Consider the following 17,063-nt stretch of genomic DNA (forward strand, 5'->3'; position numbering starts at 1 on the left):
TTTACAATGAAAGTGAAGTTCTCAGTAAAGTTTTTTTTCTCTAAAGTGTATTGAACCTTTCTCTCTTTGGATTTTGTTCCCATAATCCTGTAGGGTTCCCATACCAAGACTGACCTCTACCCACAGCCAATTCCTCTTTTGCTAGTGTAGGAAGTCCTAATGCTGACCCCAGGCTGATTGTCCAGAAAACTGGCCTGAGAGGCCCACACAATCTCTCCACATAGACAGGGTGGGTGGTACTCCTCCCCACCAATGAGGGGTGTCAAACTGGGCGATGTTAGTCGGCCAACAACACAACCATAGAAAAGAACGTTTGATGTTACAGACAAAAATCGGCCATAATTTTCCTGAGTCTCAGGATTCTTTGAGATGACTCAATTTGCTTTTCAAAACTCTGTCAGTGTGCAATGATGAAAATCAGTTCAATCCCAGGACAAGCCATCAAAACACTCCCTTTTAGGGAAAGGATTTTATCATTGTCTACTAAATTCGTTGAAATCCTTAGTTATCATTGCTTGGCTATAACTCATACTAAATGCACTATTTATTTTCCAAATACTTGTGCATCTCTTACATCATAATCCTCATGAGTCATACAGAATGTATTTACTATGAAAAACATTAGACTTGATTTTCACAATCATATTGACTAGAAATGAAGGACAAAGGAAATAATTCTTTATTCCATATTCCCTAAAGATGCAGAGCAGGGGGCTGGCTCCCATAAGCTTCCTGAGTTTAGGAGATGAGAAGGGTCATAGTTTTACACACATCCTAATTGTGCAAAACTTCCTTAGCACTTGCAAGTTAAGAGAATGAAATGATTCCTGAAGTCTAAAGAAGGAAGAAGCTTCATACATGGGCAGTCTCCTTGGTGGGAATATTGGGAGAGCTACTACAAGCATCTCCCCCTTGTCTAGAAGATAGTCAGAGCTTTTTAGAGTCAATTTCTAGTCTATTCAATTCACCACGTAGCAGATTGAATCAGAATCTTCCCCCAAACATTTCCCCATTGAGCTCCATACCAATTTAACCAACAATCTAGTAGATGTTTATCACCAAATATCTCACAGTTTTCTCTACCTCAACCAGCTCCAAACTAAGCTCTATATCCCCATACACCCTACTTCTCCATGGTCACCTTTAAAATGTATTCCTCCTCCTCCTCATGCAATTAGTCACCTTCTACTGTGAATTCTCCTTCCTCTAGAATCTGCACGCTCTTCCTCCATCCCCATATTAGTCTTAGTTCTGGCCTTTTTCTCCTTCCCTGGGCAAGTACAACAGTCTCCTAATTGAGTCCCTGAGTCCCTAACTCCTGTCATCCACCGCAATTCAGCCTAAACTCGGCTAGAGTCATCCTCCCGACATACCTGACATGGCTTTTCCTTCTGTACAGAAATGACCATATTTCTGGACCTCCTATATCTAGTTTTCTTCATTTACTAGTACCAACATTTTTGAGTGCTGAGAAGTTCTCTTTATTTATATATTGGAAAAAAATGACCTTTCTAGTTTTATATAGCTACACATACACTTTTTCTGGAATTCATCTTTTGAGGATTTGGAGGGCAATAATTATAAATAACACACAATTGTAACATTTGAGGTAAGGTGAGGCTAAAACTGTCAGTGACACTGTAGGTAGTGAGACCTTATAATGACTCTGCATCTATATTGATATGCATAAAGGCATGATAGTATTGAACATTCAAAGATGAGTACTTTGTCTAAAACCTTTTGAGAGCATTGAAATGAATAAAGCCATTATAAGTTAAGGAGAAAGTGAGTGGGCAGAAGAGGGGAAAAAGATTATTCTTACAGTTCTTTAGAAATGCAAATAAGAACAGTGCCTGAACATCATTACTTTGCTGATAAAATGGTAATCACTTAACAGGTATTTATTTAGAAACCTGTTCCAATTCCTAAACTGAAAAAAAAAAAGGTCTTAAATTCAACAATTCAACATAACCCTATTTGCAAAGTGGTAAAAAAAACCCACAAATTTCCAGGAGAAAATTGCAGGTACCAAATGTCATAACATGGTCTATAAGTTGGAGATGATTCTTACCACTGTTTTCCAAATTTAAGCGATAAAGTAAAAAGCCTCAGGGGCCTGGCAGGCAAGCACAACTCCCTGACAACTGGAGGCTGTGGCTGCGGAAGGAAATGTAATAGTTCAAATGGCTTCTTTTCAGACAATAGGAATCATTGTTACTCTGGTAAACTGGAGAAGGCCCAGCCTCCCTAAAGGCATGTAAGTAAATTTTTCAAAGCCTGGACAGACCAAACAAATAGATCTGCCAGGCCTTCAGTTTGGGAACCCAAGTCTAAAAATGTCCAATGACAGACCCTCTACTACATATAAATCTTTGCACAAACAAATTCTGAGGCTCACAGGATAGTCTCTAACATCTAGCAAATTTGGGTGAAAATACTAGCTTCCACTCTACTAGAAATGTGACTTTGGACAAAATAATGATCCCTTTCTGCCTCAGTCACCCCTATGTAATAACAGGGACACTCTCAGTGTCACTTGGGCTGCTATAACAAATTACCACAGTCTGGGTGGCTTAAACAACAAAGACTTATTCCTCAGGGTTCTGGAGGTTGGGAAGTTCAACATCAAGGTGCCAGCACATCTGGTGTCTAGTGAGAGCCCACTTCCTGGCATGCAGATGGTCTTCTGCTCATTGAGTCCTCACATGGTGGACAGCAGAGAGCTCTCTGGGGTCCTCCTTTTATGAAAGTGCTAATCCCATTCACAGGGTATCTGCCCTCAAGACTTAATTACTTTCCAAAGAGCCCACCGTGTCCTAGGATCTACACCACATTGGGGGTTAGGATTTCAACACATGAATTCCAGGGAAACACACACATTTAGCCCATCTGGTAAGGAACTCCCGAGTTGTTGGGATGAAAGGAGATCAGATGGGTCACGTGCTTAGAGGAGCATCTGAACCTCTCAGTTGTAGCAAACTGTTCTTGTAAATGATCAAGGCAGCGAGTAACAAGTGATTTAATACTCTCCCAGTACTGTCTAAATCCACTTTTCAGAATTAGGCATGTTTAATTAACATTTTAATCAAAATCATATACCCTTTATGAAATAGTTTGCTGTCTTTGGAACCTTGGAAAGTAATTGGAAAAGATCAGTGATTTTAGAAGCAAAGACTTGGTTTTAGTGTGAAATTAATCACTTGTTAGCTGTGTGGGCTTAGGAAAAATCACTTAACCTCGCTGAAACTCTTTGTGCTTCATGAGACTTCAAGAAGCCACAACCCTGCTCGAGGCTCCAGATTATCAAAAGGAGCCTAGGAAGGGTTTCAAATAACTCTCAGCATCAGTCATATGCTTCTTGAATCTCATAATGACACATTCTTTTAAAGAGGAAAAAAGACCCAGTTTTCTGGGTTCCAGGTGATGCTTCAATACAGACCATACTCTAATCCTATTAAGTCTAGAGGAAATTCTGACTGAACTGGAGCTTAGAATCGAAGAGCTCTTGTAAAAGTTTTTTTGTGAAATTAGGCAATACCTCAATCCCTACCTGGCTCTTTGCATGCAGAGATATACACAAGTGGAACTATCTTTTAAAAATTGTATTGAAATTTAAGATTTAAATAAGGCTTGTTGCCCTGGCTGGTGTAGCTCACTCAGTTGGTTGGGCATCATCTTGTGCACCAAAAGGTTGCAGGTTTGATTCCTGGTCAGGGCACAAGCCCTGGTTTCGGGCTCAATCCCCAGCAGGGGGTGTGCAGGAAACTGCCAATCAATGTTACACTCTCATATCCATGTTTCTCTCTCTCTCCAACTTCCTTCCTCTCTCTCTAAAATTCAACAAGCTATTCTTTAAAACATTAATAATAAAGCTTGGTGATAGCTGGCAGGACCGAGGGACAACAAGGAGTCATAAGAAAAGGAACTGGATTCACCAGTGTGGACTAGGCAAGAGACTCAAAATGAAGGTGTGAGCGGCAGTTCTGAGAACATGTAACAGTTGATACCAACAGTCATCGAGACCCAACCCTGTGTGCTCCTGGAAAAAGATTAGGTCTCAGAATAGGCAATGCTGTACTGCTGGTTTCTGAACACTTCTGTCTCAAGCAATTTTAGTAGGGGACCCACTTTGATCAGGTATTACCCGGAATGCATGTTCATCTCACTTTACATGCACAACAATGTGGATTTGCAGCATCAAGAGGCTTTCTGCGTTACTAGAGCCAAGGCACAACCTTTGAGTCCTGGGAACTGGTCATCCATCAGGGTAGATGCAGATTAGCCCCTCGGTGGAACGGTTCCAGCTAGAGGTTGGCAGAATTCAGCTTGAGAAGCGGAACAAAGTCAGGGACACTTATAAACACCCATCTTTAGTAACAATCAAAAACACTTGGACAAGGGAACTGGTCAAACAATAACTTCCTACAGTCAAGGAGATGAAGACTCAGAAACAGAGATTCAGGTGTGTATGTTAACGTGGTCACAGGGGAGCTTGAAGGCTGTGACGCCAAATGCACCCATGCCCGAGCTGTAAGTTCCAGAAGGAAGCAAGGTTACCAGGAAGAAGCGGTGCCGTTATTTGCCACTCTCTTCAGGCACTGATCTCCTTCAGAGAGGGAAGAAGCCTGAAATCTACATTTCCCATACTTCCTTGCCCAATGGCTTCTCGTTTAACAAATGAGAGGCTCAGAATACGAAACTAGACTGCGAGAGGGGAAAATCACCATGTTTCTCCAGCATCTGGAGGTGCCTTCAGCAATGAGAACAGCAGTAAATGGTTCCTTCAGCAACAAATGTGGCAGCAGCGTGTGGCAGGGATGAGGTTCGTGAAGCTTCCTGACCTCTGAGTAACACTCCTTCTTCCTCCTTACCAGGGAGCTACATGACCAATTTCCTGCTTGAAATACAAATATATAGAACAGTTTCCATTTTCCAGACTGGTCATTGCCACGCACAGAAGCAGAAAGAAACAAGTCCGAGGCGTTTTCCTCTGAACAGAGGTCATCGATCAAGGGATTGACTGTGTATGAAGGAATGCTGGCTGAACCGAATAGAGCTCGAGACTAGGAGTCACAAAGACACAGGATGGAGTCCTAGACCCTCCAGTTCCCAAACAGGAATGTGCCCAAGTTCATGGAAAGTGCCGTGTAAAGAGAAAACAGGACTGGATAGGGTACAAATGAGAAGTGGTTTCAGCCCAATTATCCCACTTACAAGCCCGATATTGAGGTCTTCTATCACCTCTGGAAGCCTCAATTTCCTTACCAGGGACAAACAGTCAAACACTTTGAACAAATTTAAGGTCAGCCAATTAAATGGATACTGAATTTAAGGAATCAAGAAGTTTATAGAGTGTAGTAACTGACTAGCAGTCCTAGCGGTAATAAAAGCCTATATCTCACCATTATTGTGATGACTAAAGGCAATATTTACCATTTGTCCAATGCCTACGAGTGATATACTATGTTAAGAGTTTTACCTACATTACTTATAATTCTCACAAAAATCCCATTTTCAGATGCCAACACTAAAGGCTTCGAGAGATTAAATAATTAGTTCACGGTTCTACAACCAGCAAATTTCACTCATTGCCTGAGACCAATGCTTTAGAAATGTAAGCGTGGCCTCTCTCTCTGGTAGTTCTGAGGTGTCCAGCTTGAGGCCCCCCGTGATTCCATGGAACAGAAGGGGTGTCCCCCACAGTGTGAGTTCCAGGTCTTATTCACTGTGCTCCTGATCTAACTCAAAGACTTATCGACCATTTTATCATTCAAGCAATAAAGGATTATTCTCATTTACATTTCTAAAGCAACATAAAAATAATCTCCTTTTAAACCTTACCCACTCACTTTCTCCTTATATGCTAAGGAATGTCGAAATTTCAAAGCCTGCAGGGAGATTTCTTGCAAAACATTTCACTGCCTGAAAGGGGAACATATTCACCATTCCAACTGCCAGGTTACAAACACAAATTAACTCCACTTGCAAATAAATTACATATTGATAAGTCTTTTGGGCTGACAACTTGTATGCATGGATTTCAAACTCTGTTAGTTATTTCAAGCCTTTATGATATTTAGCATTAAAAATTCCAACTCATCCTCAGACTTTAGTGAAATACATGTACTGTCACCAGTATAAATAATCAAGCTGAAAGTTAACTCCTTTATTTTAAAAATTGCTCTATTTCCTTTGCCAAAATCGGATCGTTTCAATTAATTCTTATAATCACATTGATTTCCAGTTAACTTCTTGATTTGAAGTAATTATTTTCAAATTAGTGCAATGACAGAATTAAAACAACTGGGCAATTAATTCAAAGTCGACTACTCACCTTTCTTATGGTTTTAATTCATGTTGTCACATGTGAACCGCAGGTGACTGCATTTACATCAAGAGTACGCATTTTGTATTTAAAGTATTCAAGTTCTGGGACCCTGGCTGGGTACCTCAGTTAGAGCATCACCCCGATATGCCAAGGTTGGGAGTCTGACCTCCGACCAGAGCATATACAAGAATCAAGCAATGAATTCATAAATAAGTGGAACAACAAATAGAAGTTTCTCTTCTCTCTATTTATCTCTCCACCTCTATTTCTCTCTCTTTATTGCTCCTTTCCTCTCTATAAAACAAATTTTTTAAAGAATTTAAAGTATTCAACTTTTGGTATTTATTCAGATGTCCTGTGTTTTATATGAAAGCTTGCCATTTTGATCTGCTGTTTGAAACTGTTCAGTGGCTCCCCAGCAAGTGGCATCAAGCCCTACCAAGTGAAGAAAAAAAGATTCTCTTCCCTGGAAAACTGGTTCTTTCTTGAATTCTTTTTTCCCTTTGCTTCTCCCTTCTGTCCTTCCTTCCTTGAAGTGGCTTATAAAAATAAACAATTCTATATAATAAAAGGTTAATATGCAAGTCAACCAAATGGCGGAATGATGTGCACTATGATGTGCACTGACCACCAGGGGGCAGACGCTCAATGCAGGAGCTGCCCCCTGGTGGTCAGTGCACTCCCACAGGGGGAGCACTGCTCAGCCAGAAGCCCTGAGACAGGCTAACGGCTGGTGAGCACAGTGGCGGAGGCAGGAGCCTCTCCCGCCTCCACAGCAGTGCTAAGGATGTCCAACTATCCCACGGGGAGCGGGCCTAAGCTGTCAGTCGCACATCCCCTGCGGGCTCCTGGACTGCAAGAGAGCACAGGCTGGGCTGAGGGATCCCCTCTGCCCCCGCCGAGTGCACAAATTTCGTGCACCGGACCTCTACCTATGGAATGACCAGTCACTATAATGCACACTGACCACCAGAGGGCAGATGTTCAATGCAGGAGCTGCCCCCCAGCCCCTCCCCCCCAGGCCAGCCAAGGTGGGTTCTAGTCAGGGGGACCCTCCCCCGATCACCCCATCGGTTACCCCACAAATCAACTCTGATTGCCAGCCAGGCCTAGGGACCCTACCCGTGCACAAATTTCATGCACCAGGCCTCTAGTATAAGATATTGTTAAGAAAGCAAAAGAAACAAGATAAACGACAGAAGGCATTGGAAAAATAAAAATAAAGGCAGGTCAGAACTATTGTGAGTGCCCAGAGATCTTTTATAAGTGCAGTGGTAATTACAAACGTGGCTCTAAGTTTCCCAGAAACCCTAGCAAAGGGAGGAAAATTTTGCCATTGATGTGATTCAATGGTAAAGATGCTTTTTTAAAAATTTTTAAATGAGAAACATTCATGAGAAAGCACAACAGTTACTCTATAGAGGAGAAACAGAATCTTAAACCAACATGTTCTTATTAAACAGGGGCAAGGTAGCAGGAAAGTGTACAGAGCCCATGGGACAAGAAGATGAGTCAAGTAGGAGGAAGCCAAGGTAAGAGAGAGAGAGAGAGAGAGAGAGAGAGAGAGAGAGAGAGAGAGAGAGAAAATAAACTTTTTCTCCACTCAGAGTCTGGGGCTATTATCCTGAGAAATTGTCAAAGAAAGAGTCTGTATACATTTGGACTTTCCTCCACTTATCGCCTACCTGAACCCTGTACTTTCTGGAACTGGAAACTGATAGAAGATTTCTTAGAAAGCAGAAACATGTTAGCTGTGAAAAGCAGCAGGAAGAAAAGGATGGAGACCTGGATTGCCTGTAGGGATCATTGTCAAGCTGAGGAAAACCACTGGTCAGTGGAAAGCATCTGATCTTTAACCAAAACAAAACAAAGGCAAGCAAGGGCTATCTCTGAAGTCAGGCAATAAGCTGCAGTCTAGCACTGAGGGCTTGGGAACAGCGCTGGGGTAAGGTCCAACCAGGCTCCCTGCCCAAATGCAGGCTGATAATGCTCTACAAAGAGTTCCTGCTGAAAAGTCACCAAAGCCACTGTTTCCATCTTCCTTTCTTCATCACTTCAAAAAAAAATGCAGTTGTCTCCTCCAGAGCCCCAACAAGACGCAAACAGACCCAAAAAATGACATCAGGTGGGTGTCAGATTGTCTGCAAAGCTGACTACTATCTGCTTAAGTTTGCGAGACACTGTTTACCAAAGGAGGGGACTCATCAGAACTTGCCTCTCCAACCAGGCCCTGATTCACGGCTGGCTTCTCATCCTGAGTCAATCCATCCTACATCCTACTCTCTACAATGGATGCCCTTAAAGGAAAATGCTAGCAATGAGCTCAGAATTCCAAAATCAAGCCCTAGTATTCTTTTAAGTCCTACCTCATAGTTCAGAGAGAATATAGCTCACTGCATATCTCATTACTAGGGTTCTGTTGTTATTGTATTAAATTCTATTTGTGTGGTTATCCTCTGGCTAGCCCCAGGATCCTTAAGAAAAGGTTAACTCCCTCTCAAACACAGTTTTCATGCTTAATGAATGTACAACAAACATGGAGCGACATTATTCTAATACCTCAGATAAATATCCAATTGCTACAAGTTGGACATTGGTCACATGTTACCGAATCTCTATTCCCTCTCCTTAAAAAATCTTTGGAGGATTGAACTTTCCTCCATTGTATGGCATCTTCCTGCATGGTACCTGCCTCCCCTTAGGAAAGGTGTACAGCAACTGGTCACGTGACTTGGCTTGGCCAATCAGATGTCATCCCCCAGAACTCTGTCTCTTGAGCAGCATACAAGGGGAAATTCTTGATCATCACCCACAGTACAGAAATGTACTGACCACTTCTTCTTGGGGTTGGTCATTGTTCCACTTCCAAGCTCAACGAGAATTCCCAAAGTTCTTATTTATTTGCAAACTCTGTCCTCTAGCATTTTCTCCTTAATTCTTTGAGCCTATACATTGTAGCTTCTCCAAAATTACCCTTGAATATGTTCGCAAGTTCATTTCTGATGCTTGTAGCCAAGAACACTGACAGATATATAATAGTAAGGATCAAACTGAATTAGCGAACTCAATTCAATGAAACCAAACGAACAACAACAACAAAAAAGTGGCTGTGATGGCCTAACAAAATGCTTAAATGTTAGACATTTTATTTGGTTCTAAATGTTGACTAGAAACTCTCTGACCCCTGATATCTGGGAAAAACTGGCTGGAGTCTTTTAATTCTACAGCTGGTCGAAATAAAAAACTTTTGCTCAGATTTCTGAATTTCCCCGGGCGTTTATCTAGTCTTCTGCCATCCTGTGCCTTTTGGGTGCCCATTCTGCATTCTCTCTTGTAAATAACATTTACGCAGACAGGCATGTGGGCCTCTCATCAATACACACTCACACATCCATACATATGCACATAAAATGTTTGTAGTGAAGTAGGAGGCAGTGTGGTTATATGACCTTGAGCAGATTACTGAACCTCTTTGTGCGTTGGTCACCACACATCGTAAAATGAATATAATACTGGCACGTGCCCCATAGGATTGTTTTAAAAAGTGAACAGGATAATACACGGTAAGTTTATAGCTCTTGTTGCCCTCACACATAATAAACATTCAACGCTCAATGGCTAGCCAGGCTAGAAAGTTTTATGGAAGAGCTGGATTCTGGAAGAGGTCAGCACACGCACCATTCACATTTAAAACAAACCAACAAATGAAGATATGCAACCCGTCTACTCCCAGGGTCCCCTACAGCCACCATGACACTGGATATTCACCTTTTTCCAAGCAGAGCCCAGACTCTCCTTCTTAGAGCCTTGTCTCTTCAACCTTCTCCCTCCCTGCTCACTCATTTTCCTATCTTGAGAGCATGTAATAAAATTCCTCTCTTGTGCCAGGGATTTGGGCCCTTCAGCTAATACTTTATATAGGCATTTTACCAAGTGAAGACATTTTCTTACCCAAAAAAAGAATTTCTGGTTTCTGCTCTGAAAGTAATAAACTTTCCTCTATCTCGTTATAAACTGGAATATCCATTTCTAGACCCTGGTCATTTGCATATTACCCTTGTGATTTTTTTTTCACATTCATTTGTTAATGAGTATTTTTAAAATACATAACATTTTCTTTAAATACACTTTTTTTTATTTTAAATAAATGTATTTTAAAAGGAAATTCCATGTCACTACCGTAAGTGTGCAAAACAGTATTACTCATCACGATAAGACTGTTACCTTAAAATAAATATTTTAAAATAAAAACATGTTCATAAACTACCTAAAATCATTATGCATCACCAGAGAGCCACACATCACAATTTGGTAAATGTGCATCTAAAATACATCTTTTATCATGAACACCCCCAGAGGCTGGACTGAGGAAGAAATGGGTGGAAAGTCTGTGGCATTTGCATGTTTCCAATACTGTGGGTGGAGATGGGGAGCGGGCGAGGATGAGCACATGTCGATGGAATCAGGCGAGGAATCTCACAGAGAGGATGGTCCACAGACAAGATTCTGGGGAGTGATTAGCATCGTGTACCCTGAGCAATACAGGGTAGACAGCACCCAAGGCTAATGCTCGCTTAACTGAACTGTATTCTGCCATTAGAATCCAATGCTGCTATAAATAAAGGTTGAAAAGCTACAACTGTTAGGGAGCATACTATCTGCATTACTCAAAAGAAGTGCATTTTAACCAACGGATGCAGGTTGATAAAGTGTCTACAACTTAAAACAATTTCATAACTTTTCACCATTGATATTGCTCACTTTGGCCTCTGGATGAACTAAAATCAAATTGAAATTCTCTAGATTCCACTGTGTTTTTTTGGAACAAAAATAATGTCACAAACTTTTATTTTATTTATTTTATTTTATTTTAAATATATCTTATTGATTTTTTACAGAGAGGAAGGAAGAGAGATAGAGAGTTAGAAACATCGATGAGAGAGAAACATCGATCAGCTGCCTCCTGCACATCTCCCACTGGGGATATGCCCGCAACCCAGGTACATGCCCTTGACCGGAATCGAACCTGGGACCTTTCAGTCCGCAGGCCGATGCTCTATCCACTGAGCCAAACCGGTTTCGGCAGTCACAAACTTTTAGATGAAAATTAAACACATGGCACCAACCTAAAAAATCTGCATTAAAATCCCAAGGCTGGTTTGACTCAGTGGATAGAGCATCAGCCTGTGAACTGAAACGTCCCAGGTTCGATTCTGGACAATGACACATGCCTGGGTTGTGGGCTCAATCCCTAGTGGGGGACTTGCAGGAGGCAGCCGATCCACCATGATTCTCTCTCATCGTGGATGTTTAAATCTCTCTTTCCCTCTTCCCTTCCTCTCTGAAATCAATAAAAAAATATTAAAATAAAATCCTAAGGCTCTGCCCCAAGTCAGTGTGCTGGGTAAATAACAAAGTCCATGATGCTTCTATTGCGAATGTAAAATGTTTTATTGCTGAGCAGTCAGAGCCCCTTACACATCAAGGTGTAATGGAACTGAACCCCATTTGAAATACGTGTGGTAACATCAAAGACGGGCTTATCAACAACCCTGTACTAAGTACTCACCATGCGCCAGGATTATGAGTGAGACACATTCTACCCTTAAGGAATTCCCAGGTTTAGTACATCTTTGGAAGCCCCGTCACATTACACTAGTGTTTCTGTGAAGGCAGCTCTCTTTTGTCCCAGGATTCTACTACATACAACACACAGGCACAGTGTCCCCACTGTGTACCTGAAATGTGCTTTCCCACGGGTCTCAGGGGAAGGAATCTGTCCTACAATTACTCTGGGAATGCATTTTTTTAAAACATCTTCCAGCTATCGGTATCTCCGGCCAGTCTTCAGCCTCAGATGCCAACCCATAACACTTACGCCTTATTGAATACAATTTCCTCCCACTATTTGGTTGTGCCGAATAAAACTGCAGCAAGTCCTTAAAGAAATAACTTCCCCAGGAACCATTCTATTATTTGATCTCCAAGGGCAGCAGGAAATTGCAGGAAAACAAAACAAAACAAAAGGCATTTAGGTTTATATAACTATACCACGCAACCGTCATGTCACATAATCTAATGAGCTGGTTGAAAAAAGACGTGGGCAAATGAGAAACTGCTATAAACAGCTAAATGTATATTCAACATTTAGCTGTACAGATAAATGATAGTTATTTTAAGCTATTAAATACATCTTCTTTCTTCCTATTACAGAGATGAGTATCTACTTTCATATAACATATCTCCCTTAGTGCAGACTTTTAGTATAGGCATCTCGAAACATTTATAGCCATGTTTATTAATCTTTTAAGCAGAAGTGAAAACAAAAACACTAATAACCGAACAGAACCACACTCATGATTATATATGAAAGAAAATCCACATCCATTAGCTCTCTTACAGAGACCACATAGTTCAAATGGCCATAATGTATAGCACAATACACACAGGACTGTCACATACCTCACATTAGCATCAAGTTCGTCCATTACAGGAATTAGGCATGGGTGAGTTGGATTTCAGTACCCACAGGGTCCTATAATGTGAATAAATAATAAGTTAGATGATCAGGTAGGAAAATAACAAGTCGTTGGTAGAGGAAAAAAATGCCAGTCATTGCTTCCTGTTTATTAAAGCTTTGGAAGAGTATCAGTAAATATTAATAAACAGTACCACAACAAAAAGCTATTGGCATACTGAGGTATGACACCATTGAGTGCGTAAAAAGTTTTCTTATATTTTATGAATCTCCTGGAGATTAAAACATACAGTTTATTTGCTATTTTTTGCTCTTCCCAGAAATAGCTCATTTATAAGATCTGCATTAGGCCACTAGCTAGTACAAATAGGCAGCTATGTTGCTATGATTAAAACAATGCATTGCCTATAATGGTCAGTCACTTTGCATTCTATGAAGATTTTCAGATTTTTCTTAAACCCTTTTCAAGGGTGGGTAAACATGTATCCCTTCGAAAAACTAGTAAACTCCTGAAAACTTCTACCAAGAAAACAATAGATGTGCACACACATACATACACACTTTCTGGGGAGCCCATGATTCCTTGAAGCCCACCCATGAACCCAGACTAAGAACTCCAAGTTGAAGGGGAATTGACTTTCAAACTATCAAAAGTTCCTCCAGCACAGTCTTTTAGAAGGCCTTATGCCCTTTAACAGATGGACACTCATTGAACTCACTAAATAGGCTCTGGACTGACTGCACAGTTTTGTTATTCAGAAGAATTCCTAATTCTCAGCACATTTGTTCCACAACATGATGCATCAGAGGATGCAGTGGCAGAGCCTGGTCTATTGCTTCTGGGGTTATCCTCAGCAAGTCCTTTTTTTGTTCTAAGCTTCATCATCCACTTCTCAAAAGCAGAAAGGATTGGAAGAGATGATATCTGGGTTCACTTCCAGCTCTGACATTCTATAATTCCATCTGCTGGTTTTCTAATCAAATCTAACCAAGATAAAACTGTAAATCTGTTTATCTACATAACAGAACCATGAAACTCGGCCTTGGACCTGGGATGCTTTGGTCGGGGTGGACCAAACACACATGCTTGGCAGCCAAGAGGAGAGTGGCAGACCACCAGAGCTGGGAAGGATGCAGATCTCATTGGGTTTTACAATGTTTGTTCCTCTAAGATTAACAGGATCTGGGGCAGGTGTGGGAAAGGCTCAGCCTGCAGGTCAGTCTCTGAACACCGACCCTGACCTCAGCCTCCTAAGTAGCTCTGTCTACTTCTATCTCTTTCACTTTTGAATTTGGAATAATCTTTTATTTGAAATACTTAAATACAAAGCCCTAACAACTGAAGTGATATGGCTCCATCCTCCTTCCTCCTCCATCTAAAATTCATTCCTGAAGTGATCACATCCATTTCCGTGGCCTAAAATACCACCTATTCACTGAAGGCTCCCAAAACGATAGCTCTATTCCTGACCTTTTCCAGACTCGTATCGCCTACCAGACATGACAACTTGGATGACTAAAAAGCATTTCCCACTCCCAACACAAAAACCTCCTCCTCCCTAGAGTTCTCCAAGTCAGTAAATAGTTCCAGCATTTACCCAGTTACTGAGACCAAGCTATCTCATTTTCTCACCTCCTACAACCAAACTATCAGCAAACTCATTCTCTCTATTTTAAAAATGATTTCTTAACCTGTTTATTTCTTATTACATCAAGAACCAGCACCCTGGCCCCAGCAAGCAACCATCTCCCTTCCCTGGAATACCTTCCCACCCTCCTAACTGGTCTCCTGCTTCCTCTACTGTCATCTCTTCTCCCCACAGTACCCAGAATAATATTTTTAAAATGTAAGTCAGATCATTTCTTGCCTGCATAAAATTCTAGTGGTGTCCTGTCACACAGAATAAAATCCAAACTCATATCATGGCCAACCAGACTTGACATGATCTGGCCCCAGCTCCTCTCCAATCTCAACTTTATTGATGGCCTACCCCAGCTGCCCTCAAGCTCAGGGGTTTTGCTATTTTCCTTGACCATGAAAGTAGGCCCTCACCTCAGGGCTTTTTCACTTACTGTTGCTTCTCCCTAGAATGCTCCCATGTGGATCACTCCCTCAGGGCCTCAGGGACACTGTTCAAACGACACTTCCCACGGAATCTCCTTGATAATCAAAGTAAAATTTCAGACCTCATTTTCTGTAAGTTGCTATCCTCTTTATCCATTCTATTTTATCTTACTAACACATAAATTATATAATACTCATTGCTCCTTTATTAGTGATCTGTCTCTCTCATTAGAATGTTTCAAGAGCACCTAGTTATATCTTGATCACTATTACATATAGCCTCAGTGTCTAGAAAAATGCCTGATACATTCTCTTCACAGATATTTGTTGATTCATCTAAGTAGCTAATTCGTTTTGCAAAAGAGGAAACTGAGGTTTGAGAATTTGTGACTTTCTCACTGGGAGGTACTGTATGAATCATCCCAGAGTACAATACTATGATTTTAAAACATGCGAAAACCATTTCGTTTTATTAAGTTACCCTTTACGAAGTGTTAACAAGTGCCAAACACTATCCCTTTTCCTTCTCTTCCAACCTCTGAGTTTTTATCTCTATTGTTAGATGAAGAAACTAAAGATCAAAGAGGTTAATTGACTTGCCAAAGTCTCACAGCTGACCCTTGACCAAAGTGGGAATAGAATCCAGGGCTGTGAATTCCAAAACTCAAGCTGTGTCTTGCATAGTCCTTCTCATCATATCACACTTCCTCCCACAAGAGCAAGGGAATCTCCTGATGAAAGTGGACACTTGCTGTAATCATCGATGCCTTCTTTCTCAGGAAACAGTGCCTTGATTTTCATTTGCAGAACTACCCCTCCCCTGCCTCAATGCCTAGCTCTAGTCACAAGCATATGACCAGGACTGGCCAATCAGAAGAGTCCATTCCCTGGCCAGTTAATTAGCTCATCAGCTAGACTAGTAAAAGCTACACCTGGGATTTTTGCTAGGAAGAGTCTCTTTCCCCTGATGTTGCTAAACTGATTGACCTTCCGTTTGAAGTTATTGGTGATCATCATAGCCACTTTTGGGGAGAACCTGAGAATGAAGCTAACCCAAAGGAAATCAGAGTTGCAGCATACAAAATACAGTGACCTGATGACATAGTTTGAGGCTTAAGATTCAGCAGTGTCTTAAAACAGTTTTATATCTGAATGAGCCAACAAATTCCTTTTGTTCCTCTGTAAGCCAGTTTTACTTGGGTTCCAGCCATTATCTGCAACCAAAAGAATCCTGCATAATATTCTAGAAAATCAATATTGTATTTGTATACAGATTAGAAGGAAAAAAAACCCTGTAACTAAGGAAAACCAGTTAAAGCTAACTAAAGTTCACCTCACTGGAAATGCATTTGAAAATGTTACAACATGGGGAAAACCTCATCTAGTCATACTGTGGGAAGCTAATGAAGGACATCTCAATTAAAATTGGCGTTGAGAAGGCCAACAGAGGGAGCTCTCATGCTTTACCCCAAACAGGAAGATATATCTACTTTAGTACCCCTGTTAAGAGGAAGGAAGATTTTCTTCTTGCTCAGCAACAAGCCCAGTCAATGGAAAATGTTACAGCTCAGCCAACGAAAAGTCGTCATTACTGGGGCTGACTTGAATCGTCATGAATAATTTAATAACACCAATTAGATCTTCAAATTTGTCCAGTTAATTTAGTTTTGAACAATCGCAATATATGCTGTTATATTTTGCTCATCTAAACCCAATGAACAAATTAAAATGACTGCCATTTAGCAAGCCAGTGAAACAGCATGCATTGGTCAGAGAGAAAGAACAGTAACAAAAGAGAAGTTGGTGATCCTGATTTGATTAATTGCTCACCAGCCACTATTTTCTGCCTTGCTCACCAGAGATAACTAATCAGAGGCACGATTACACGAACACCTCTTGTTAGGAAGACTGCATAGAGTGAGAGGGCGTTGCAAGGAACCAGCGCTTTTATTTTGCATATTTATATTTCTAGCATCTTAACGAAACACCACCTAGTTAATTAAATCAACTGAGAGCATCTCCTACGCTCAGGTACAAGCTGTGTCACTTCTAAAGTTGTCAGTTTGGAATTCAATTAAACCATAGTGTGTGTGTGTGTATGTGTGTGTGTGTGTGTGTGCGCGCGCGCGCGCGCATTCGTCTTAGTGATAGTCATGCTATATCCAACAACCTGGTTTAAGGGACAAGGCGTG

The 17,063-nt window shown here is 41.1% G+C and overlaps 1 protein-coding gene across 6 annotated transcripts in view; it reads right to left on the reverse strand.

The window, feature by feature from the left end:
- Positions 1–17,063, reverse strand: part of HTR4 (5-hydroxytryptamine receptor 4) — a 141,873-nt gene that overhangs the window by 108,253 nt on the left and 16,557 nt on the right. For all 6 annotated transcript variants that reach the window (XM_081091844.1, XM_081091845.1, XM_081091847.1 and 3 more), the window contains exon 2: positions 12,791–12,863. In XM_081091844.1, coding sequence (XP_080947970.1) covers positions 12,791–12,816 — 26 coding nt within the window. In that variant the 5' untranslated portion in view covers positions 12,817–12,863. The remainder of the gene's footprint in view (positions 1–12,790; positions 12,864–17,063) is intronic.

Source organism: Myotis nattereri (genome assembly GCF_964212035.1).
Source record: "Myotis nattereri genome assembly, chromosome: 5".
Taxonomy (NCBI): domain Eukaryota; kingdom Metazoa; phylum Chordata; class Mammalia; order Chiroptera; family Vespertilionidae; genus Myotis; species Myotis nattereri.